Source organism: Octopus sinensis, unplaced genomic scaffold, assembly GCF_006345805.1.
Source record: "Octopus sinensis unplaced genomic scaffold, ASM634580v1 Contig12242, whole genome shotgun sequence".
In the NCBI taxonomy this organism is placed as follows: domain Eukaryota; kingdom Metazoa; phylum Mollusca; class Cephalopoda; order Octopoda; family Octopodidae; genus Octopus; species Octopus sinensis.
This window is the reverse complement of record NW_021832581.1, coordinates 2,029-30,000: the sequence shown is the minus strand read 5'-3', so window position 1 is coordinate 30,000 and position 27,972 is coordinate 2,029. Positions and strand designations below refer to the sequence as shown.

Below are 27,972 nucleotides of genomic sequence, written 5' to 3'. Positions count from 1 at the left end.
ATGTATGTATGTATGTATGTATGTATGTATGTATGTATGTATGTATGTATGTATGTATGTATGTATGTATGTATGTATGTCTGCACGCACACACTCACACACGTTGTGATATAATTGCCACTTAGTCTACCTCAGGAATTTCACGGTTTTTTGAGTTTTATTACAAATGGGGGATTGGGAAATGGAGTATTGACCCATTTTGCATCGGACACTTGTGGGTTGGATACTGTACAATTGGATGTGTTGCATCCTCCGATGCAGATGCATCTCATCTGGTGTCTTGTTTTACAGAAGAAACCTCACTAAATATTCTCGGTTTCGCTTGGCATGTTGTTGCCAGGAGGTTGTTGGCTATAATGCTATAATCCAAGAACCTACTGACAACAACAACATACCAAGCGACACCGAGAACTCTCCCACCTGCAAGGAATCGATGCAAGATGGGTCAAACCAATGGTTGTGATGGATAAAGTTTCTCGTGAACTTCATTTTACATATTCCTCATTCAACATATATATTTATATATCCAACAGTAATGTATATAAATCTCTCTCTCTCTCTCTCTCTCTCTCTCTCTCTCTATATATATATATATATATATATATATATATATATATTTATATTTGAGTGTGTCTCTGTGTATGTGTGTGTGCACGCGCATTAATTTCATGGTGGTGGACACTAACCACCTCAACAGTTTTATGAACCTCTTATTAATTATAGCAACATCAAAAGTATACTTTAGAAATTTTGATTCTTCTTTACTAGTCTTGATCTGTTAATCATGTGTTCACTCGTGTTCAGCTCCCCTAAAACTTACTATAGTTAGGAAGAAAGGTAGATTAAGCTGAAACAATCTATTTAGGACATCTTTATCCTGTCTAGAACACATTCTCATAGCAACATCTAGAGGATCTTACGAAGGTTGATTTTACGGACAAACATCAAATGTACATGATCAGTTTGATCAAGTATACAGTAGAAGACAATAATGACACATTGATATCCATCCTGATTTTCATGTAAATTTTCATTTTCTATTTTTACTTCCACAAAGGGTTCACTTCAGTTGGATATTAAGAATAAAAAGGAAAGGACACCATTGCTTGAAGCCGTTTCCCGGGGTCACCTCGGAATGACACACAAGCTAATAGCACTGGGTGCAGACATAAATGCTGTTGATGGTGAAGGTAACAGCTGTTTGCACCTGGCCGTGGAAAGAGAAGTGTTTGATTCCGAGGATGCACCCTTGGATTTACTAAACGAAGTAAGTTTTTAAATTGTTTGCGTATATATATATATATTATATGTGTGTGTGTGTGTGTGTGTGTGTGTGTGTTGTGTGAATTTGTGTATTTGTGAGTCTTTGTGTGAGTGTGAGAGACAGACAGACAGACAAACTTTGCTTGTCATGTATCAATTCTCCCCTATCAACCCCATCCTCCATTACCATTCCGTGATCCAGTCTCCCCTTATGACCCGAGTGATATTATGTAACAAACAATATTCCATCTCCTTTCACTCTCAAAGATGTCGTCTCACCACGGTCGAGAGGTGACCCATCTCGGTTGTTGGCCATATAAACACAGCCATCACAATGTGACGGAGAAGTGGCCTATTTAATAGAGGAGATATTATTCTCAATTAACAATGATGCAGGATAGAAGAGATGTCTGAGCTTTATAGTGCTGGTGCCATGGTAAATACATCCAGTCCATTCTATGAAGAATTCTGAGTGAAACTGCTCTCTATCCTACTTCTTGTACACGACATGAATCCACTGACTTCTTGTGGACATGTCATAACAATGTTCAATATTAGGACCCTAGAGAATGAATACAATAAAGCATGGTCCTTAGTGAGATTTCCTGTATTTAAGTTCTGTACTTAGGCACACACACACACACACACACACACACAAACACTCACACACACAAACACACACAAGTAATGATTTTCAGTTTGAGTATATATCTTGTAAAATGCTGTTTAAAGCCCGTTTACTGTATTCGGCTATCTGATGTCATCAACAGTATGGACTTCAATACTACTGGACTTTTTGCTGTCATCTCATAAATGAAGCAGTTTTTTATAATTCTTATATTTTTCAAAATTAAGATAAACAAAGTACTTTTTTCTGTTAATCTAAAACATATTCTCCTTCATTTTCTACAATGCTCTTCCATCTATCTGGTAGACTTGCAAGTCGCCTCTTCCAAAATTCACTTGTCCGTGATTAAAAATACTCCTCCATTACTCTTCTGACTTGACACTAATTCCTGCTTCCTTTACTTTACCGTCATCATTCAAAGATGCTTCTTGCTTAATTATGGAAACATTATTGATATGTTTGGTTATGTCTGTGTGGTATTGACTTTGTTATGTTATAGGTGTTTTTGTTTCTGATATAACTTATGTTCTTTCTTCTCATGTTGTGTTATATTTATATATACAATACTCTTTCTTATGGCCACATGCTCGCCTTTATCAAGCCAATTATATAGATAGGTTCTTGTTGGTTTGTTCTTCCTATATTTGATTTTTCTATTGAATATATTGTGATATGATTGACAAGTAAATATTACTCATTAATTAACAATAAGCTTGATGTTAATCAATACGGTTTGTCCTGCTCAATGTAATGACAATATATTAGAGGGTGTCTCAGTGTTGAAAATAAAGTAAAAACATGAAAATGGAAATGGACTCAATTAAAGATTATGTAGGAACTCAATACTTTGTAATTGCTTTAATTGGTGGATAAACAACCTATAGTAAATTTAGATGAACTTTTGTGTAATTAGGGGCATTTGTTTTGAATATTTGTGTAATATTGTCATCATTTTATATTTCATCATTTGTAGTGCTGCACTCCCTTAACCTGAAGAGGATGAAATGCTCTCTGGGTAGTAGTTTCGGGATATCTCGCCAGCCAGGGAGCGGACTTTCACCATAAAAACAACAAAATAACACACCATTGGACCTCATTAAGGACCCAAATTTGAGAAGAAAATTAGAAGCGTTTTACCACCACAGTAAGTATTTCCTGGCAATGGAACAGATAAACCAGTACATTTTCTATTTTGTATATAATCATGTTTATATGTTTATTTCGTTTTAATTCTACCATACATTATACTGTCGCTAGTGTTTTTGTCAAAGGCCACACAATAAACAATATGCAGTTGTCAGGAGATCAAAGAAAGAACACGATTTTGATTACATTCACATGATTCGTAGTGTTGCCAGTTATACTTCACTGTCCACCCCAACCTACCCCTCTTCGTTCCCTATTTTAAAGATTTGTGATCAATAGGAAAATATAGATCTAAATAATGAAGTGAATGAATTCCATTTTGAGACTGTTACTTAGAATTAAGTGGAATTTATCTGTCTACCAACATCTTTTTCTCACTCTTCTATGTCCGAATCAGTCAATATTAAGAATGATTTCATAGAAAAATAACCTACAAACACACACCAACTGTGTATATATTATATTTCTGCAAATACTGATGGAATATTGCCACATATCTTCATAGAAAAAAAAACCTGCCAGGAAACGTAAATAATTCAAGTAACACATATACCATTACTAGGTGTTTTAGTCGCCTTTCACTCCCGTATTTTATAAGATTTGGCAATTTCTTTGCCATACATCTCTCTGTATTAGCTACTTAAGAAGCAGACACATTTCCCCCTCAGTGAATATACAAAACTTTCTTTGTCTGTTGAAATTTAAATATCACTCTTTTACTTGTTTCAGTCATTTGACTGCGGCCATGCTGGAGCACTGCCTTTAGTCGAAAAAATCGACCCCAGAACTTATTCTGTGTAAGCCTAGTACTTATTTGCCGAAACGCTAGATTACGGGAACGTAAACACACCAACATTGGTTGTGAAGCGATGGTGGAGGGACAAACACAGACAGACAAATATACACACAAACACACACACATATATATATATATATATATATATATATATATATATGCGATGGGCTTCTTTCAGTTTCCCTCTACCAAATCCACTCAAAAAGCATTGGTCAGTCCGAAGCTATAGTAGAAGTCACTTGCCGAAAGTGCCACGCAGTGGGACTGAACCCAGAACCATGTGGTTGGTAAGCAAGCTACTTACCACACATCTACTCCTGCGCCTATTGTTCAGAGATATTGATTTTTGGACTGTATAAATATAGATCTGTTTTCTTCAATTGACAAGCCTCAGAAGATTTTCTCTACTTTTACAAATGATCGTTTATGTGAATGTTGTAATAATAATATAATGTCTATAGAGCGCAGCTGAAGTTACTGGAAAGGGGCAAAATAGGGGACAGAAAACTGCAATTAGTCAAAGAAAGGCAGCAATGGAAGCTAGAAGTAGATGCACGATACATATAATAAAACAACCCGAAAGGAGGGAAACAGTAAAAGAGTTATATCAAAGAAAGAAGACATAGGTACATCAGGAAGAGTGTTAGGGAATTTCAGGAAATATGGAAGTTTTGAAGAATGCAGTGTCCTGATATCTAACAAGAGATATCAGTTTATTTCATGCTTCAAAAATTCTGAACAGCGAAAAATATTTCTGAAAGTCATGGGTGCTGCACTGCTTTTCTCTTTGTTATAAGCATGTCTGCTGGTGTTAGAGAAATTGCTTTCAAAACGATTACCAAAGTTGTCGTTGGGAAGATGGTGGATATTCTTGTGGGATTCCACTGAGTCAGCTGTTAGACATCCAAATTTTAATGTACTCAGATGATACCGAGAGAAACAATACATTCAAGATATGGTGAGTGACAGAGTGTATTTGCCTAGTTGTACGTAATATTCTAGACAGGATGGGGTTCCAGATTGGAGGTGAATACCGTAAGTTTGGACATACCATTTCCCATACGTAACTTTAAACAGACAACTTGACAAAGTGCAAGACAAAGCGTTTTCAGAGAGATGCTAAGATACTTTCGATCTTTTTGATGACTTTAGGAATGTGAATCATCCGTCAAATGTCCTTCTTGACATTAATCCCGAGGTCCAGTTCTGGGTTTACCTTCCATAATGTATAGTGGTGCACCTATCTACAACTAGCTTAATTTAGACAGCACCTTGCTGCAAAATGTCCAGATGAGGCTGAAGCAATGATCTGTAGCGTAGAGTAACCTGCTTCAGTTTGGCATCAAATAAAATTAATACATTTCCAGAAACAACAATGGACTAAAACAGATCCTACCAATCTTCAGGTGTGATTCTATAGTATCTTTACGCTGTGACTACTTCTTATTAAGCAAGAATGAACGACATCAGAGATTTATGTAAATTAAACCTCACCCAAAAATCAGACAGCTTCAACATAATTCGTTTGTGTGGCAGAGAATTAAAGGCTTTGCTGAAGTCGAGGTAAACAACATCTACCCAACAGCCACAATATGTTATTTAGGTGATTGTCTTGAAGAAATTCTGTGAGTTGGTTACAGCAGCTAGAATTAGGGAAAAATCCAAATTGTGAGGATGGAATAAGGTTATGTGAATTCCAGATTCTTCAAAGTATCTCTCTCTGTCACAGAACACCATAAATTTGATGAGGCAGCTAATGAAAATGATTGGACAATAATTGGTAGTTATTAAGGGGTCACCTTTTTATACCCTTCTTGGATAAGGAAATGACAGTGGCAATTTTCCATAGTTTTGTAGTCAGCCAAATTAGAAGAGGAGAAAAATTTAATGTAGTAGAAAAGAAGATGTCACGTTTAAGGAACAAATATACGACGCCATCAATAAAGGGGAAGCATCGTGACACATCGTGACACATAATCAACAAGTGTATCGATTGAGGACCCTTATCAGCAGAGTTAGTTATTTGCCGAGGCTTTTTCGACAATTTTCAAACAAGATGATGGTCGTGAACCCCCTCCATTTGATAGATCGGTACCTCCAATGCCTAGATTGGTCATCACTCGGGACGAAGTCGAACGCGTTATTCAAGGCCTCGATATCAACAAGGGTCACGGCCCTGATGGCATACACCCACAGGTTATCAAAGCGTTGGATCCGGTCATCTGCCAACCTTTAACACTTCTATTCAATATGTCATTAGCGACGGGTGTTGTACCTGCGGACTAGAGAACAGCGATAATCTGCCCTATTTTCAAGAAAGGGTGCCGCAAAGACCCACTTAACTACCAACCGGTTTCCCTTACTTCAATATTCAGCAAGATGTTCGAAACCATCCTTAAGAAAAGTATGTTGCTCCACCTCCAAAACACAGCCTCTATCTCTGATTCCCAACACGGCTTCGTGCTGAAGAGATCATGCTTGACCAGCTTACTGGTAATGGAAGAATTGGTGGCGCGTATCCTGGATGATGGTGATGCTGTTGACATCGTTTTATTGGACTTTGCCAATGCTTTTGACTCGGTTAACCACCGCCTATTACTTGTCAAGCTTCAAGCATATAGTTTCCATCCGGATATTGTACGATGGGTTGGTGCCTTCCTCTCAGATCGCTCCTTCCAAGTCCAAGTTAATGGTTCGCGGTCCGACATCTCCAGTGCGAGCAGTGGCGTGCCTCAAGGTTCAGTGCTTGGGCCGTTATTGTTTTTAGTCTTCATAAATGACTTGCCCGACGACCTCACGCAACACACCCTTCTATTTGCCGACGATGTCAAACTGGTTGCTCCTCGCAGTGATATAGAGGATCTTCGTCGATGCCTCCACCAAGTTCGGAGGTGGTCAAACAAACGGGACCTGTGTCTGAATGTGTCAAAGTGCTGTCATCTGCCTGTTGGCTCTCCTCCTGCAACTCAACTTGATTTCGAGCCGGGTCGTCTGCTGCTGGAGAGGACCGATCAGGTAAAGGACCTGGGTATCTTGGTAGATTCCTCCTTTTCGCCTTCGGCCCAGTGCGGCCATGCTGCCACCAAAGCACGCGGAGTTCTGTTCTTGATTCGACAGTCATTCGGAATGCTCACAGCAGCCATATTCCTACCACTCTATGTCACGCCGGTGAGACCCATATTGGAGTACGGGATTCAAGCCTCTTCTCCTTATCTCCTCAAAGACATACATAATCTCGAAAGAGTCCAGAAGCTGGCTACCCGCATGGTTCTTGGTCTTAAGCATTTGTCTTATGAAGAAAGGCTGAAGACGCTCGACCTTTATTCTCTAGAAAAACGACGACGCCGTGGTGATCTCATTCTTGCTCACAACATCATAAGCAGAAAGTGTAACCTCTCGAAAGAGCTGTTCTTTACTCCTGCTCCAGAGCGTCGGCTGCGGGGTCATTCCGAAAAGCTCTATCTATGACAATTTCATCTCAATCGAAGGAGAGGGGCTTTCTCCGTCCGGGTTGCGGGTCCGTGGAATAAGCTGCCGGACGACATAGTGAAGATGTCGACGACCGCTCGGTTCAAAGTCTCCCTTGACCAGAAATGGTCTGAACTCTTTGTATGACCACCCTCTCTGTACATAACTCCCTGTCCTCCTACATAACCTTGCTTTCGCTTTTTGAGCCAATAAAAAAATGAATTGAAAAAAAATATTGAATTGAATTGAATATGTATATATATATACATATATGATAGATCGCTAGCCACTACACATTCTTTATTTTCTCTCCTTGTTTCCTTCTGTATTCCTTCCTGTTGAAGAGTGTAGGCTCGAAACTTTAAAGACTTTTTCACTTCCCGAGCGTTAAACTTATACATATGTTTGTTGTCTACACTACTTGTCTTCGTCTTGTTTTTTCTTTTCGTGAATTCTCTCTCTCACTCTCTCTCTCTGTATATGTATATGTATATGTATATATATAAGTAATACTCGTAGGCCACGCCAGCGTGACTATCTGTTCCAATGGACTCCACTGCGAATTTTGAACCCCAAGAGAACAACTCCTCCAGTTGGTTAACAATGCGGAACTGCATCCGATAAATTGAGCAGCAGGGAGCGAACCCCTACCATCTTCTAGGGATGTGTCTAGCTGACCAGTACTAGTTTCGGGTAATTTCTGCCACTCTGCAGTGCTGGAAACCTCATCTGCTAATCTGTGTTGACGGGATGTATACAATACAGTATGTGTATATAAAGAAACCTGTGTAGATATATTTCTTCAGAAGAAATGAGTTCGATGTTAGAAGTGAAATATATTTCTGGAATATATGTAGTTCACTGTGTGTCAACCAAATTTCTATGATGTGTCAGGGTCAAGACAAACATTTATCAATGTATGTATGCATGTGTGTGTATGTATGTATGTGTGTGGTGTGTGAGCATGCCATTTAACTACACAAATATCTGTATGTATGTAATGTTTAAAGAAGATTTTCTGCTGTACTCTTGGTAGTTACTGATGTATCTTATAATATTCTCTATTCCGAACATGTAAATAATGTAATATTTGTTATAAATGAATGTTATTGATTGGATGTTTCTGTTTTGTCCACAGATGTTTGTGGTGCAGAAATAAAGCGGCCACAACAAAAGTCCATCCATGTGGACACCTTGTAATATGTAAGGGATGTTCAAACGTTCCACTTCAACAATGTCTGAAGTGTTTAAAACCTGTAACAAGCAGAGGTCGAGTTGGTAAGAAAATCTTTGCTGATCTGTCTGTTTGTCCTGCTTGTCCCATTGCCCTTATTGTGTAGAATAATATACTTCATGTTGTTATGTAGACAGAGGTCTGCCATAATCTGGCAGATTTATGATAAAAGGTGTTCCTAGTGTCTGTTCTCTGTAATAGTATATCTCTCACACTACATCCACTAAACATTGACCTTATCCAAGTAGGAAACATGTCACACTTCAAGAGGGTTGTAGTCTGCAACATAAAAATAATGGAGGATTCTGCAAGATAATTAGTGAGTAACTGAAGTATCAATAAATCTCCATCAACTCTATAATTAATTATGAGTTATTAGAAGATAAGTAAATACAACAGTACTTACAAGGACATCAGTGTCATCTTTGGTAAAGTATTAAAATTAGTAGAATATTTTAAAGGAGTAAAATGTATGTGTCACCTGTGTTTGAGACTTCAACACGCAACTCCATGTTGCTGTGTTGGTCTTTGGGTGATATCAAGGCTAACAGAGACACTGTTTTGTCCGTCTCTCAAATTTAGGTTTTGGTTCTGACTTGAGTGTCACATTCCAACCAGATCATGAAACCTTCAAATATTTCCTGAATAAGATGGCATTCTGGTGAACTGTGAAGTTAAAATTAGGGATTATCAGCAACAATGTTTAACAAAGAGATTAGGTGTATGTTTTACCTACTTGAAGTGGTTGTGACATGTGTTTGTTGTTATATCTTTGATGAATAAATTTGTTGACACTGGAATCAAACAGGTTGTTAGTGAAGATCAGGGTTTTGAAAATGCAATAGATTTGGCATAGATATAAGCAAGGAAACCAAAGCCTACAGATAAACTGTTATTAGGTGATAATTAAATGATATAATTACAGCATTGTTAGATTATGTAGGATATCTTAACAGAGAGAGGAAATTTACAAAGATCAACTAGAGTTCGTTTTGGAGCTAAATATTGGCTATTACATGGGTCCACTGTTGAAAGTATAAAAATATTGACCAAAAGCATTATGATCGCCGGTTGGCCATTGACGGTATGAATGTCTCTCAATAATAAAATATAGATTATTAATAAATATAAAGGGATTGTGCTATAAATAAATATAAAACTTGGAGTCACATATTTCAGAGAGTCCAAAGTTTGAAGAGAAGGGAGTGCAGACTGTGGCAGAGACAGTTGATGAGTTTAAAATTAGAGAACTTAATTAATTTCTATAGATTGTACATCCACCTCAGCTATTTTGCGTATTAGAATGGTGGAGAACAAATCCCATTTCTAATTTCCATTTGAAAGGTTAGCTCTAAAGTAATTGTATTAAAAATATGAAATTTCATAAAGTCATGGTTAACATGTTTGGTAAATGGATAAATTAAAAGCCACAATAGAGTTATATTGTCTTCTGGAAGAGGGAACATAATGTTATTTTTTAGGTGTAAAACCTAGGTTAATAAGATAGTTGTTTGTTTTTCTACTAAGATTTTTCGTAAGTTTTCTGATAGGTTATTCTTGATGTTGTTATGTAGCCAGATGTCTGTCGTAATATGTTGTATTTTCTGGGGTTGTGTACCCTGAATGTCTCTGGTTAGAATACATTTTGTAGTTGCAAATTAGAAAATTCTAATTAAATGTTAACTCTGTATAAGAATATTCATCATGAACTTAATTTTATTAAATGTTAAATTTAGTATTGAACCGTGAATATCTGTTTATATTTAAACAAATTATTGGTGTTTATACAAAATATACAATCAGAAATTGAATTTGACTTGAATACACAAATCCTTCTTGTAATTATATATAATATACATTATTACATTAATTGTTTGAACAACATTTACCATCCATATAGTCATTCTTTTTCTCACTCTTGTTAGATTTTAGATGATATTAATGCTAAAAGAGGCACAGTTTTCTGAGTGTTTCACCCTTTGGTCTTGATTGTTGCATTCAAATTATTTAATGAAGTTAGTCATTGTTATTTGACCAGGAAATGAATTAATCATTAGTATTTGGCAGTGGACTTGGTTATATCTTTCTTCGTTTGCTCATGGAACTACCATAATATTAGCTGTGCTGAGACCATCATATTCATATATATAATTGTAATGAAGCTATATGTTCTTTACTCAGATATATACAATCTATATTGATATCTAGTATTGCACCGTCAAGCACAGTGCCATTGTATCACATATATACCCAATTATCATGATAATTAATAAGCTATAATTCATTAACTCTCTTACATTTGTATGTCTGAAATGTAAACTTATTTTGTCATAGGAACATCGTGTACCCTCACCTTACATTTTATATCTTGTTAGGGATCATGTTGGGGAAGGGTGTATGGAATTTGGCTTGTGGAGATGCTTTTTAGGGGACAGATTGTGTGCGGGTTGGAGGGTATGCACATAAAGGACATGTCTTTATGGGCGCAGTTTTACTTAATTAGAGAGGAATGTTGATTAGTGAATTCTAGATATGAGAGGACTGTGCCATGCCATAAATTTGGCACAGTTATAAGAAAAGAAAGACAATGCTAAGAGAAAACTGTTATCAAGTGTTAATTAAATGAGATAATTGCAACATTGTTAGAATATTTAATGTGTTTTTAGAGACAGAGAGAGAGAGAGAGAGAGAGAGGGAGAGGGTGGATTTAGGAATGTTAGTCTGTTTTATTGTGGACATATTGAGCTATTACATGGGACCACTGTAGAAAGTACAGAAATATTGACCAAAACCATAATGGTCAACATTTGACCATTAACGACAGGAATTGAATGTCTCACAATAAAAAGATAGAGTTTAATAAAAATAAAGATAAAGAAATTTTATTATTAAATGTAAAACTTGGAAATATTTATTTCAGAGGCTCCAAAGTTTGAAGACAGGTGTGTACAAACAGAGGCTATATGTCAGGAATTAGGGGCTGCATCTCAGGCAATTGGTGAGTATAAAATAATAGTTCCCAATTGATTTCTGTAAGGTTTTCTTCCCCCGAGTATATTGTGCTCGAAAGAATAACTGAAACCAGCTTCCATTCCTATTTTCCAATTGAACGATTATCTGTATAATAATTGAATTAAAGATATCGATTTACTGAGAGTTTATGAAATACCCATTGAGGTTAATGCTGTTGGTAATAATGTTCAAATTAGAAGACACAATAGAGTTAATTTTGTCATTTGGTCAAGAACTCATCATCATCATCATCGTTTAACGTCCGTTTTTATAGTAGCATGGGTCGGACGATTTCACTGGCAAGGCAGTAGGCTGCGTCAGGCTGCAATGTGATCTGGCAAGGTTTTCACATATGTATGCCATTCCTAACGCCAACCACTCCGAGAGTGTGGTGGGTGCTTTTTACGTGCCACCGACACAGGAGCCAGTCAGGGTGGGGGCTGGCATCAACCACGTTCGGATGGTGTTTCTTACGTGCCAACGGCACAGGGAACTAGTCAGGCGTCAGTGACAAGGACCTATGCTTCTATGGTACTTATTACGTGACACAGGAACAGGTGCCAGCCAGGCGGCACTGGCATCGGTCACAACTACAATTTCCATTTTGATTTCGATCTTGATTTGATTTTGATTTGTGATTTCTGGTTTTTGGTTTTACTTGACTCGGAAATTCTTCTCAAGCGCAACTTATCACTCTGTGATTCAAGGGTACTTTTAAAAAGGGCTGGTTATGCGCCACTGGTATAGGCTACAGCTGTGATCTCACTTCACTTGCCGAGTCCTCTTAATCACGTCATATTTCCAGAGGTCTCTGTCTCTTGCCATTACCTCTGTGAGGCCCAACGTTCGAAGGTCGTTTCACCACGTCATGCCCTGTCTTCCTGGGCCACCCCTTTCCACGGGTTCGTTCCACTGTTAGGGTGTAACACTTCTTCCCACAGCTCTCCTCATCCATACACATGACCATACCAGTGCAGTTGTCTCTCTTGTACACCACATCTGATGCTTCTTATGTCTAACACTTCTCTCAGGCCTCTTCACTCTGCCTTGTGTACACACTGACATCGTTGCGTTCAAATTATTTAATAGAATATAGTCATTGTTATTTGACCGGGAAATGAATTAGTCATTAGTATTTGGCAGTGGACTTGGTTATATCTTTCTTCGTTTGCTCATGGAACTACCATAATATTAGCTGTGCTGAGACACAATCATATTCATAGTAATGAAGGTTATATGTTCTTTACTCAGATTATATACAATCTATATTGATATCTAGTATTGCACCGTCAAGCACAGTGCCATTGTATCACATATATACCCAATTATCATGATAATTAATAAGCTATAATTCATTAACTCTCTTACATTTGTATGTATGAAATGTAAACATATTTTGTCATAGGACCTTGTGTACCCTCACCTAACATTTTACACCTTGTTAGGATTTAGGGATCATGTTGGAAGGGTGTATGGAATTTGGTTGTGGAGATGATTTTTAGGGGACAGATTGTGTGCGGGGTGGGGGGTGCACATAAAGGACATGTCTTTATGGGCGCAGTTTTACTATTAGAGAGGAATGTGATTAGTGAATTCTAGAGATGAGACGGACTGTGCCATGCCATAGATTTGGCACAGTTATAAGAAGAGAAAGACAAAGCTAAGAGAAAACTGTCATCAAGTGTTAATTAAATGAGATAATTGCAACATTGTTAGAATATTTAATGTGTTCTTAGAGAGAGAGAGAGGGTGGATTTAGGAATGTTAGTCTGTTTTATTGTGGACATATTGGGCTATTACATGGGACCACTGTAGAAAGTACAGAAATATTGACCAAAACCATAATGGTCAACATTTGACCATTAACAACAGAAATTGAATGTCTCACAATAACAAGATAGAGTTTAATAAAAATAAAGATGAAGAAAGTTTATTTTTAAATGTAAAACTTGGAAATATTTATTTCAGGGGCTCCAAAGTGTGAGGACAGGTGTGTACAAACAGAGGCTACATGTCAGGAATTAGGGGCTACATCTCAGGCAATTGGTGAGTATAAAATAATAGTTCCCAATTGATTTCTGTAAGGTTTTCTTCCCGAGTATATTGTGCTTGAAAGAATAACTGAAAACAGCTTCCATTCCTATTTTCCAATTGAACGTTATCTGTATAATAATTGAATTAAGATATCGATTTACTGTGAGTTTATGAAATACCATTGAGGTTAATGCTGTTGGTAATAATGTTCAAATTAGAAGACACAATAGAGTTAATTTTGTCATTTGGTCACAGAAAATCATCATCATCATCATCATCATCATCCTCATCTTATCATATATCCTCATATCATCGTTTAACATCCGTTTTTATAGTAGCATGGGTCGGACGATTTCACTGGAAGGCAGTAGGCTGCGTCAGGTCCAATGTGATCTGGCAAGGTTTCCACATATGTATGCCATTCCTAAGGCCAACCGCTTCGAGAGTGTGGTGGGTGCTTTTTACGTGCCACCGACACAGAAGCCAGTTGAAGTTGGGGCTGGCATCGACCACGTTCGGAAGGTGCTTTTTACGTGCCAACGGCACAGGGAACCAGTCGGGCGGCACTGGCAACAAACAATGTTTGAATGGTACTTATTACGTGCCACCGGCACGGGTGCCAGCCAGGCGGCACTGGCATCGGCCATAATTACAATTTGCATTTTGATTTCGATCTTGATTTGATTTTGATTTGTGATTTCTGGTTTTTGGTTTTACTTGACTCAGAAATTCTTCTCAAGCGCAACTTATCACTCTGTGATTCAAGGGTACTTTTAAAAGGGCTTGTTATGCGACACTGGTATAGGCTATAGCTGTGATCTCACTTCATCTGCCGGATCCTCTTAATCACATCATATTTCCAGAGGTCTCTGTCTCTTGCCATTACCTCTGTGAGATCCAACATTCGAAGGTCGTTTCACTACGTCATCCCCTGTCTTCCTGGGCCACTCCTTTCCACGGGTTCGTTCCACTGTTAGGGTGTAACACTTCTTCCCACAGCTCTCCTCATCCATACACATGACCATACCAGTGCAGTTGTCTCTCTTGCACACTACATCTGATGCTTCTTATGTCTAACACTTCTCTCAGGCCTCTTCACTCTGCCTTGTGTGCACACTGACATCGTTGCGTTCAAATTATTTAATGAAAGATAGTCATTGTTATTTGAACAGGAAATTAATTAATCATTAGTATTTGGCAGTGGACTTGGTTATATCTTTCTTCGTTTGCTCATGGAACTACCATAATATTAGCTGTGCTGAGACACAATCATATTTATAGTAATGAAGGTTATATGTTCTTTACTCAGATTATATACAATCTATATTGATATCTAGTATTGCACCGTCAAGCACAGTGCCATTGTATCACATATATACCCAATTATCATGATAATTAATAAGCTATAATTCATTAACTCTCTTACATTTATATGTCTGAAATGTAAACTTATTTTGTCGTAGCAACATCGTGTACCCTCACCTTACATTTTATATCTTGTTAGGGATCATGTTGGGGAAGGGTGTATGGAATTTGGCTTGTGGAGATGATTTTTAGGGGACAGATTGTGTGCGGGGTGGAGGGTATGCACATAAAGGACATGTCTTATGGGCCTCAGTTTTACTTAATTAGAGAGGAATGTTGATTAGTGAATTCTAGAGATGAGAGGACTGTGCCATGCCATAGATTGGCACAGTTATAAGAAAAGAAGACAATGAAGAGAAACTGTCATCAAGTGTTAATTAAATGAGATAATTGCATGAGTATAATTGTTAAGAAGAGAGAGAGAGAGAGAGAGAGAGAGAGAGAGAGAGAGAGAGAGAGGATGAGATGAGAAGTGATGGATTAGAAATGATAGTCTGTTTTATTGTGGTCATATTGGGCTATTACATGGGACCACTGTAGAAAGTACAGAAATATTGACCAAAACCATAATGGTCAACATTTGACCATAACAACAGGAATTGAATGTCTCACAATAACAAGATAGAGTTTAATAAAAATAAAGATATAGATATTTTATTATTAAATGTAAAATTTGGAAATATTTATTTCAGGGGTTCCAAAATGTGAGGACAGGTGTGTACAAACAGAGGCTACATGTCAGGAATTAGGGGCTGCATCTCAGGCAATAGGTGAGTATAAAATAATAGTTCCCAATTGATTTCTGTAAGGTTTTCTTCCCCCGAGAATATTGTGCTTGAAAGAATAACTGAAAACAGCTTCCATTCCTATTTTCCAATTGAACAATTATCTGAATAATAATTGAATTAAAGATATCGATTTACTGAGAGTTTATGAAATACCCATTGAGGTTAATGCTGTTGGTAATAATGTTCAAATTAGAAGACACAATAGAGTTAATTTTGTCATTTGGTCACAGAACATCATCATTCATCATCATTTAACATCGTTTCTTATCGTGGCATGGGTCGGACGATTTCACTGGCAAGGCAGTAGGCTGCGCCAGGCTCAATGTGATCTGGCAAGGTTTCCACATATGTATGCCATTCCTAATGCCAACCACTCCGAGAGTGTGGTGGGTGCCTTTTACTTGCCACCGACACAGGAGCCAGTCGGGGGGGGGGGCTGGCATCGACCACGTTCGGATGGTGCTTTTTACGTGCCACCGGCACAGGGAACTAGTCAGGCGGCAGTGACAAGGACCTATGCTTCTATGGTACTTAAACGTGACACAGGAACAGGTGCCAGTCAGGCGGCACTGGCATCGGTCACAACTACAATTTCCATTTTGATTTCGATCTTGAATTGCTTTTGATTTGTCATTTCTCTTATTGCCTGGTGGACTATGATGAAAACGAGGGGTTTAGGAATGATCCCTAGTGAACTCCTACTTCTATCCGGAATTCTTCACTATACCCATTGCCGATCCTCACCTTACTACAGGGCCTCTTCAACTCTTATAATCGCTCGTCAATCCCTAGTTTCCGCATTAGCTGTAAAAAGGATTCTATTAAATATTCCACTGAAATTTCATAAATCAAGGTTAACGTGTTGGTAAAATGGTTAAATAAGAAGACATAATAGAGTTAATGATGTCTTTAGGACAGAGAACTAAAACATTTTGTGTTTATTTGTAAACAGGTGAGTTAACGAGAGAAAGATTTTGTTTCTTTTACTACTAAGGTCTTTCCTAAGTTTTCTCATAGGTTATTGTTGTTGTTGTTGTTATGTAGCCAGATGTCTGTCATGATATGTTGTTTAGGTACGTACCCTGAATATCTCAGGTCAGAATAACTTTGCTATAAATTAAAGACATTAAAAATCAAATCTCTAAGATTATAAGTATAATGATCATTAACGTTGATTAGATATTAACTTTAGTATTGAACGGTGAACATGTTTACATTTAAACAAAATATTGGTGTTGACATAAATATAAAATAGGAATTAAAATATGAGTTCCCTGTGTGACTTGATCTCACAAATCCTGTTTGTAACTATATATAACTTATTACACATTATTGTTTGAACAACATTTACCATCCATATAGTCATTCTTTTTCTCACACTTGTTAGATTTTAGATGATATTAATGCTAAAAGAGGCACAATTTCTGAGTGTTTCACCCTGGTCTTGATTGTTGTGTTCAAATTATTTAATGAAAGATAGTCATTGTTATTTGACCAGGAAATGAATTAATCATTAGTATTTGGCAGTGGACTTGGTTATATCTTTCTTCGTTTGCTCATGGAACTACGATAATATTAGCTGTGCTGAGACACAATCATATTCATAGTAATGAAGGTTATATGTTCTTTACTCAGATTATATACAATCTATATTGATATCTAGTATTGCACCGTCAAGCACAGTGCCATTGTATCACATATATACCCAATTATCATGATAATTAATAAGCTATAATTCATTAACTCTTACATTTGTATGTATGAAATGTAAACTTATTTTGTCATAGGAACATTGTGTACCCTCACCTTACATTTTGCACCTTGTTAGGGATCATGCTGTGGAGATGATTTTTAGGGGACAGATTGTGTGTGGGATGGAGGGTATGCACATAAAGGACATGTCTTTATGGGCTCAGTTTTACTTAATTAGAGAGGAATGTTGATTAGTGAATTCTAGAGATGAGAGGACTGTGTCATACCATAATTGTGGCACAGTTATAAGAAAAGAAAGACAAAGCTAAGAGAAAACTCTTATCAAGTGTTAATTAAACAAGATAATTGCAACATTGTTTGAATATTTAATGTGTTTTTAGAGAGAGGGAGAGAGAGAGAGAGAGAAGTGAGGGTGGATTTAGAAATGATAGTCTGTTTTATTGTGGTCATATTGAGCTATTACATGGGACCACTGTAGAAAGTACAGAAATATTGACCAAAACCATAATGGTCAACATTTGACCAATAACAACAGGAATTGAATGTCTCACGATAAAAAGATAGGGTTTAATAAAAATAAAGATGAAGAAAGTTTAGTATTAAATGTAAAACTTGGAAATATTTATTTCAGAGGCTCCAAAGTTTGAGGACAGGTGTGTACAAACAGAGGCTACATGTCAGGAATTAGGGGCTGCATCTCAGGCAATTGGTGAGTATAAAATAATAGTTCCCAATTGATTTCTGTAAGGTTTTCTTCCCCCGAGTATATTGTGCTCGAAAGAATAACTGAAAACAGCTTCCATTCCTATTTTCCAATTGAACGATTATCTGTATAATAATTGAATTAAAGATATCGATTTACTGAGAGTTTATGAAATACCCATTGAGGTTAATGCTGTTGGTAATAATGTTCAAATTAGAAGACACAATAGAGTTAATATTGTCATTTGGTCATGGAACTCATCATCAACATCATCATCATCATCCTCCTCATCATCATCATCGTTTAACGTCCGTTTTTATAGTAGCATGGGTCGGACGATTTCACTGGCAAGGCAGTAGGCTGCGTCAGGCTCCAATGTGATCTGGCAAGGTTTCCACATATGTATGCCATTCCTAATGCCAACCACTCCGAGAGTGTGGTGGGTGCTTTTTACGTGCCACCGACACAGGGGCCAGTTGAAGTTGGAACTGGCATTGACCACGTTCGGATGGTGTTTTTTACGTGCCACCAGCACAGGGAACCAGTCAGGCGGCACTGGCAACAAATAATGTTTGAATGGTACTTATTACGGGCCACCGGCACGGGTGCCAGCCAGGCGGCACTGGCATCGGCCATAATTACAATTTCCATTTTGATTTCGATCTTGATTTGATTTTGATTTGTGATTTCTGGTTTTTGGTTTTACTTGACTCAGAAATTCTTCTCAAGCGCAACTTATCACTCTGTGATTCAAGGGTACTTTTAAAAAGGGCTGGTTATGCGCCACTGGTATAGGCTACAGCTGTGATCTCACTTCACTTGCCAAGTCCTCTTAATCACGTCATATTTACAGAGGTCTCTGTCTCTTGCCATTACCTCTGTGAGGCCCAACGTTCGAAGGTCGTTTCACCACGTCATGCCCTGTCTTCCTGGGCCACCCCTTTCCACGGGTTCCTTCCACTGTTAGGGTGCAACACTTCTTCCCACGGCTCTTCTCATCCATACACATGACCATACCAGTGCAGTTGTCTCTCTTGTGCACCACATCTGATGCTTCTTATGTCTAACACTTCTCTCAGGCCTCTTCACTCTGCCTTGTGTGCACACTGACATCGTTGCGTTCAAATTATTTAATGAAAGATAGTCATTGTTATTTGACCAGGAAATGAATTAATCATTAGTATTTGGCAGTGGACTTGGTTATATCTTTCTTCGTTTGCTGAGACACAATCATATTCATTGTAATGAAGGTTATATGTTCTTTACTCAGATTATATACAATCTATATTAATATCTAGTATTGCACCGTCAAGCACAGTGCCATTGTATCACATATGTACCCAATTATCATGATAATTAATAAGCTATAATTCATTAACTCTCTTACATTTGTATGTCTGAAATGTAAACTTATTTTGTCATAGGAACATCGTGTACCCTCACCTAACATTTTACACCTTTTAAGGATCATGGTGGGGAAAGAGTGTATGGTTTCTAGGTTAATGGGGATGTTTTTTAGGGGACAGATTGTGTTCAGGGTTGAAGGTATGCACATAAAGGACATGCCTTGATGGCCTCGATGTCACTTAGCCAGTTGGGTCTTTTCAAGCACAGAAAATTGCTGATTGTCTCAGTCGTTTTAGTTATCTTCCCGTGTGAAGCTCAGCATCTGAACATCATTTCTCACCACTTTGTCCCATGTCTTCCTCAGTCTTCCTCTTCCTCAGCTTCTCTCCACATTTAGAGATCCGCATCTCTTTATGCTGATCACCTCATCCATATGCATCACATAACCATACTATGAAAGATCTCTCTTTTGAACTCTACATCGGATGACTCTTATACCCAGATTTTCTCTTAAGACATTTCCACTGTGACTTACCTGAACACTGATGTTGTACATCCAGTGGAGCATGCTGGCTTCATTTGTCTCCAACCCTTTGCATGTCTTCTATCTTCACAGCCTATCTTTCATTATTGTGTTGTACATATGTCCGTACACAAGTCTCATACAATCTGCTTTCCACTCTTAGGGAGAAGCCCTTCGTTACCTACAGAGTGGGGGGATTTGGGACGGTTAATCTTGACTATTGGTTATAGGAATATTTCACAATTATAAAATATCGATGTTCATTAAAGAAATTTTACTATAAAGTATAATCTTGGAAATATTTATTTCAGCAAGGCCAATATTTGAAGACAAAGAGGTCCAGACAGTAGAAGGGCCACGTGCTGAGTATAGAATGACATTACAAAATTGATTTCTATAAATTTTAGCTTTTACTGAGCTATTTTGGTCAATAGAATGACCGAGAACAGGTTCCAATGCTAGATTTCATTTGAATGCTTAGCTATAAAGAAATTCTGTTCTTCTACAACAACACGAATATCCAATAAATGTACTTTATGCAAACATCAGTTACTCATTCACTCGCAGAAAGAAAGATACAAAAATTAAATATAAACCCTGAAACGGTTCTCTCCCGTTAAGGAGAATATTCGCCCTGTTTGTCATCTCATTGTACTCATTCATTCTCTCTCTCTCACTCATGCTCTTTCTCTCCGTCTTTTCAAGAAAGATGCTGGTTAAAAGTTTCAATACAATAAATGATATCATCTTCATCTTTTCTCATCTGCTCTCCATGCTCCCATACACTAGGTGGGTCATCACTGTCCAAGTCAGTTGTATCTGAAATTACTGCCAACCGTCATTTGTTGAGGAAAACATCTCACTTAAACATTGCAGCTTTTCTAAGGTGGTAGACCCTTTCTAACCCCAACCACTTTATAAAGGGTCCTGGGTATATTTTATTGTCGCACAAGCATTAGAAATGATCATCAATTTCCCAACAATATCAAACGTTCCTTTCAAACTTGTGGTGTCATCTTTCCTAGTTTCCACCAACCACTTCCTAGTGTGTTCTGGGAGCATTTAATTATAGCACAAGTAGTAATCAAGTTGTGTTACATTCTATATAATTAGACGGTCCTCACTACTCTATGATGTTTTGCTTCACTGAAGCTGATGACATTTTCAGGAGGTGAGAAGGGAATGTGATGACAAAAGAATCAGGATGCGGGGAGAGAAATTTGCGATACCCCCTCTCCCGGCTGTGGGGTCTTTGTCTTACATGTCTTTTGGCTAAATATGCCAGTACTTGTGCTTTACACAAAGGGGCCACGTACACTCTGTGAGGTGGTTGGCATCAATAAGAGCATCCTACCATAGAAAACCATGCCAAAGAAACCATCTGGGGCCTGGTGCAGTTGTCTGGCTTGTCAGATCCTGTCAAGTTTTCCAACCCATTCCAGCATGGAAAACAAACTTTGAATGTTGATGATGATGATGATGTCTTCCAGTAACTCATCATAATTCTTTGTCTTAGATTGTTACAGTAGTTTCCTGTCTGGTATAACATATTAGCTCAGTATAATAATATCGATTGTGAAAACCGGTTCAGTGATTTTGATAACATTCATATTGAACAGAGAACATATGTTCACATTTGAACAAAACATTGATGCTAACATATGCAATACATGGAAAGGAATGAACGTATGAGATTCCAGTGTGACTTGAACTCACAACTCTTTTCTAACTATATATATATAATTATCGCTTGTTACGATGTTTCAATAACGTTTCTTGTCCATATATAGACATCGTTATACTGACAATTGTTGGCTTTGAGATGGTTTCAATTGTAAGAGAGTCACTGTTTTCAGTCTTTCACATTTTGGTTTTACTTCCGACTTGATTGTTATGTTGTGAAATTAGATCATGGAACCTGGTCATTGTTATTTGACCAAGAAAAGAATTCATCATTAGTATTCGGTACTGGAAATGTTACATTTTTCTATGGTTTCTCATGGAACTACCATAATATCAACTGTGCTGAGACACAACCATATTAATGTAACAAATGTCACATGTTCTTCACACAGATTTTATACAATCTATATTGATAGTTAGTGTTTATACGCCGCATTAACATGATAATTAATCAGCTATCATTCATTAACTCTCTTAAACTTGTTTTTGTGAATGTTTCATAGCATTATCTTGTACCCTCATCTGATATTTTACACCTTGTTACCCTCAAAGTAAACATAACTTTTACATGGGTACACAACCACATCCCTACGAACTAGTTTTTACAGCTGTATGCCCTTCCCACAATAATAAAGTGTTGATTATCAATAACTATAATGAAATTATACTATAAAACGTAAGACTCCAACTTCTGTGAAGGATGCCTTGACAACATCACAGCCAGTTGGTGAGTAGCAAATAACAGTACCTCATGGATTTCTATATTTTTAACCTTCACCTGAGCATTTGTAGTTTATCAGAATGACTGAGGACAAGATCCATTCCTAATTTACATCTGAAATATTAGCTGTATAATAATTCTATTAGACATTTTGATATCAATGGAATTTCACAAAATATCCAACGGGGTTGGCATGGTTCGGAAAATGGATAATTTAGAAGACAATAGAATTAATACTGTATTTTGAAACGGAGGACTAAAATATGTAGTTACTAAGTTTACTGATAGGTTATTGCTGTTGTTGCTATTTAGGCAAATATCTCTCATAATGTGACAGATTTACAATGAAATGTGTTCCTTATGTGAACACCCTGCCTTTTTTTTTTCACTGATAATAAATTTATCATTACATCCCCTAAACATTGTCTTTATTCATGTAAAAGTATTAGGTTTGATGTTGAGACAACCGTTCTCTCTCTCCCTCTCTCTCCAAGATAGACACTGATGACCCTCATCATTTATCATCTGATGTCTATGCTCCTATCGATTGGATGGATGATTCCTATCCATGTCAGTTCTTATTAACAAATACTGTCCGCCTTGATTGGATGAGGAACACATTCCGGCTTTTCTATGGTGATGTGCCTTTCCTAACATCAACCACTTTAAAAAGGGCCTTGGGCACAATCTTGCTCCAAAAGCCCTAGAAAAATGATCATGTCGTCAACAAAATTAAACGCCTCTTTAACTTCTACAAGGAAATTCTGTTTGCAGATACTGAGAACAGAAAGCTAAAATACATTAAGATGAACTGGATGGATATATGCAGGAGATCCAAAGCAAAAGCAATGATTCCCATTCATAGACAGTTTGAAATGTCCATTGAAACCAGCAATCAAATACCGATTGATTAGTTCAGACTAATTTCAACCTTGAATATAAATGGCAAGATTTACAAGGTTGTATTCACAAAGAGATCAACTGTAAATCTACAGAATAATGAATATGGGACTAAAAGTATCTCGAAGACTGGAATCCTCTGGCATTCCTGGCTGTGTGGAACATGTGTCTTAAATCTAGGATGTGATACAAGACGGAAAGAAGAATAAAAGGGATTGAATGTTGTGTGATTTGATCTGGTTTATGGTTCTCTAGCAAACAAATTGTTGATGGAAGCAGTGGACCTGTTTTATATATGAGAAAAGATTAAGGATCTGATGAGGAGCTGCTATAACAATTTCGATATGCAGTTCATGAGGAAAACTTTCTCGGCAGACTGGTATCATTTTGAAGCAGGAATTGCTGTAGTTTCTACAATATCAGTCATTTGGTTTGTGATTGTTATGGAGAGGTTACTTAAATCAGCAGATTGATAAGAAATGGCTCAAAGGAAAACACTCGAGAAGACATTAATGGATTACATAACAATAGTAACAACAAATAAAAGGATATGCAAATAGTTCTGGATTAACTGGGTAGACTGAGGAACTTGGTGAAGAATGTGGTTCAATGCAAATGAGTAATGCAGCCCGTCATTTGTGAAAGGTCAGCAGAAACAAGTGAAGGTCAAAATAGCAGGAGAAACCCTGATGAAGTTTAAAGGGAAACTTGAAAAACTATTACGACGATGGTACACTACCTAATTTTGCAATAAGAGTAAAGTCATTGAGATCAAGTCACAGAACGAAGATGGGTTAAAAGAAATAAATATGCCAAACATTCTGGAAAATAAAAGATTTGGAGCTCGCACTTTGTATTCCCGTCTTTCTTATATATTTTTGAGTATCAGTCCTTTTGTACCATTTCAGATGTCTTCCCTGCAATAATGTGTAGATGTCAAGTTGTATGTAGTGAATGGGGTTTTGTACAAGTGTACAGTGTTTTAGGACACCTGATATCACTTTTTGTTTCATCTTTGGAGAACTGATCATTGCTCACCTTTATTAAGGAGTCTTAAAATATTCCCTGTACCAGATAATGACCAGGTGAACTGAGATGTGGGATGATAAAATTCAAGATTACCAACAGCAAAGAGAACAGGTATTACGTTTATTTTACTTGAAGTGGTGTGTCATGCATTTGTGACGAGATCTTTGGAGACCACATTGGATGATATTGGACTTTAGCAGAAGATGAGGAGAATGGTGGTTAGTGACGTGTAGAGTTCAGAGGACAGTCACATGTCATAGATTTGGTACAGATATATGAAAGGAGAGAGAGAACTATGAGAAGAAACAGTCTCATGAAATGATAATTAAATGAAATAATTGCAACATTGTTAGATTATGTAGGATGTCTCTGTTAAAGAGAAACAAGGTTTCGGAAAGTTAGTCTATTTTGTTGCGGGCCTAAATATTGAGCTATTACCTGGTCCCACAATGGAAAGTATAAAAATACTGAGCAAAACCCTAGTGGTCACCAGCCAACCACTGATGATAACAATGTCCCACAACAATAAACTACAGAATATTTATAGAGATAAATAAGTTTTACAATCAATTATAAAAGCTGGAAATATTTATTTCAGAGAGTCCAGTTCTGAAGGAGAGGGATCTTCTGAGAGTGGCTAAGAGGTTAGGACGTGATTGGTGGCAAATAGGTGAGTATATTTGATTTCTATATATTTTACTTTCACCTGATCTATTTTATTTGTCAGAATGAATGAGAACAAGTTACATTCCTCATTTCCAATTGATAGGTTACCTGTATGACAATTTTATTTACGATATTCCTGATATTTCATAAAATATCCACTGAGGTTAGCATGGTTGGTAATAATGGATAAACTAGAAAACACAAATGGCGTTAATATTATCTTTTGGAAGAGGAACTAAAATATATTGTTTAAGGGTAAACAGGTGAGTGAATTTGTTTTACATTTTCTTTAGGTTCACTGTTAGGTTATTGTAATGAAGGACAAGTACCAAAGTTCACATCTAAAACAAAGAATCTTATTCAACAGAAAACTTTGAGTTTGGTTCTTCTTGCAGCCATTATTTATTGGGTTATTGTGTTGGAAGCTGATAATTCCAATTTATTTTGCCATTTTGCAATGACTTTACCACATGACATATGTCTGTAAATGCTTCAATAAAAAGAGATTTAATAAAGGTGACACAGCGAAATCCTATCATTCTCCTCAGGCGAAAACAGAGAATTCCTTTAAGGGAATTTACCAGAAAATGAACATTCACAAGTCAAGCCGAACTGCAGGGGGCATCTCTCATTCAGACTGACATAATAATAACTGAATAGGCTCTGTAGAATTGATCGAACCTGGAGTTCATTGGAGAAGTTTAAAATGGGATTGAATTTGACTTAGAATTATCGACTGTTGGACAATCACTGATCATTCGATTTCCAGTGTCCTCTTGGGATCTTTGCAAGGTAGTAGATGACACTGAGGGACAGTACTTTCATGACCCTTTGAATACCAGTTCTGAAATCTAACAGAATATGACAGATGTATGGGGTTCTTCTAAAGGGTCTTTGGTACTCAATAGGATTTACAGTTCAGAGATCTGGGAGTCTCTCCAGGTTGAGCCACGTCTCCTCCACATCTGTGGTACCTCGGACATGTGATCAGGGTGTTGCAGCAATGAATTACAGGACAGGTTCTCAAAGTCAAACCAATGGAACACGATACCGAGGGGGAGGCCAAGAAAGAAATGGTTGGATGATATCCATAGTCTTAGTTCTTCACATCATAGAATACAAGCAGAATGTCTAATGATGGATGCTTCTGATAGGACCCTATGGAGGAGGTGCCTGAGGACTCTTTCCCCACAGCCCTTTCAAGAATATTGAGCAGAGGAAATGGATGGATCATATGCTTTCACTGTTGGAGGTCAATGTTAATTCTTGAGGTTCTGATATACTTTTGCCTTCACAAAAGTTTTCCTGCCCTCGTTTACCATATATTTTCTCAAGTATAATTTTCAATTAATTTTCTTTAAAAATCTCGTTTAATTCAAACTCTTTGTAATTTTTGTCAATAGAAAACAATGTCTTATATTTTTCATGTTTCTTAGCTATTTCTTTTTTTACTTCTCTATTGATAAAGTTTGTTTGTTATATTCATAACAACCTACAGTACACAGCGTTTTATGTTATTGTCAATGTTGTTGCATTTATTTCTTATTGTTGTGTCTTTTGCAGTTGTTGTTTTAGGAGTTGATACAACTAAACTGAAAATTGATGATGAGTCTAATGTCACTGTAAAACAAGGCTACCAGATTCTTTACGAATGGTTCAAAAATTGCGACCCAGAAACACGGACACACGCAACATTAAGTGCAGCTCTTGAAGAAGCTGAATGTTTTGCTGCGATGGAATGTCTGTCATTAGACGCAAAGTAAATTTCTGTGTAACTGTTGTTACACAGAGACTTATGATCAAACGCATTCCAGTCAGGACCATCATGCCTATTTCCAAAGAGAACCCACAACCACATTGTCCAATATGCCCTTCTGTACAGTGATATCGTGTGAATTTAGCTACTAATTCTAGCAGGTATATCAGCCACATAGTGATCCCTTCACTGGTTTGGCTCCTTTGTTAAAAATTCACATTTAAAATAAAGACAAACTTTGAAATGTTCATTTATTGTTGTTGCTGTTGTTGTATATCTAATCCCCCCCCCCTAAACAACCCCATTGTTATATAGACAGCTTTAATATCTTCTGCTATATTGATAGTTATCTACCTTCATTTTTAGCTGAGAGTAGAATGCCTGGTATATATATATATATATATATATATATATATATATATTGATGTCTTTTCCCTTTATATATCCTATAGAGATAGTATTTCTATATAATACATGATGTATCTAAGGATATATCTCACTTTGTCCTGTTGTGGTTTAAGACAGGCCTCTCCAAAGTGGTGGTGGTTGAATAAAATTTCAGGGGGTTTTGAGTTCAATATACAATATTCTAATTTTATATTCTTACTTTATGACCTTCGTTATTTACTAATTACTGAAATTTTCGTCAGTAAAAATAAAACTTCACTATTATACTTATGAAAATAAATCAAAAAAATTATAATTAAACAATAGCTGTGCTGAAAAATCCTGACACAACATTTGTTGTTTTAATTGCATGTGATTGTGGAAAAGCCACAGTGTCTCCCTCTTTTTAAGTAACTTCAGATAAAGGAAGAGTACAATTCTTCCTTACAATATTTACCTTCATATTACTCCACTGTTATTTTAATTTGAAATTAGATTTCAAGTTCTTACAGCAGAGACCAAGATTAAATAAGTAAAACACATGAGACCTTTATGTACATTATAAGATGTGACAGGAAGCTCTACCGAGCAGACTTTTGTGGAATTGGAAAGGAAGATTCATAAGTATTCTCCACTTTTTATTGGATTCTTTTGTGATAGAAGTGAACAAACCTGATTGTTTTCAAATTAAATAATCAAGATATTTAAATTAGATAAAAAGAAACTTTATTCAGAAATTGATAATTACTATTAAAGCAAAACGAAATTTTACCGGTGAGTGTGTTAAATAATAAGGACTAAAAGAGAATG

General features: G+C 37.0%; 2 protein-coding genes and 1 long non-coding RNA gene across 4 annotated transcripts in view; all 3 read left to right on the top strand.

Annotated features, from left to right (window-relative positions):
- Positions 1–2,964, top strand: part of LOC115229262 (26S proteasome non-ATPase regulatory subunit 10-like) — a 26,883-nt gene extending 23,919 nt beyond the window's left edge. For both annotated transcript variants that reach the window (XM_036499155.1, XM_036499154.1), the window contains exons 7-8: positions 1,058–1,267; positions 2,865–2,964. In XM_036499155.1, coding sequence (XP_036355048.1) covers positions 1,058–1,267; positions 2,865–2,885 — 231 coding nt within the window. In that variant the 3' untranslated portion in view covers positions 2,886–2,964. The remainder of the gene's footprint in view (positions 1–1,057; positions 1,268–2,864) is intronic.
- An 8,519-nt stretch (positions 2,965–11,483) lies between these two features.
- Positions 11,484–15,703, top strand: LOC115229260. Its single transcript, XR_004997295.1, has 3 exons — positions 11,484–11,533; positions 13,516–13,593; positions 15,639–15,703. It is a non-coding gene; the product is annotated as an uncharacterized LOC115229260 (long non-coding RNA).
- A 6,139-nt stretch (positions 15,704–21,842) lies between these two features.
- On the top strand, positions 21,843–27,025 carry LOC118760863. Its single transcript, XM_036499153.1, has 4 exons — positions 21,843–21,854; positions 22,385–22,430; positions 24,952–25,023; positions 26,583–27,025. Exons 1-4 carry the CDS (start codon positions 21,843–21,845, stop codon positions 26,780–26,782), a joined length of 330 nt encoding a protein of 109 aa, XP_036355046.1. The 3' UTR covers positions 26,783–27,025.
- The last annotated feature ends 947 nt before the right edge of the window (positions 27,026–27,972 follow it).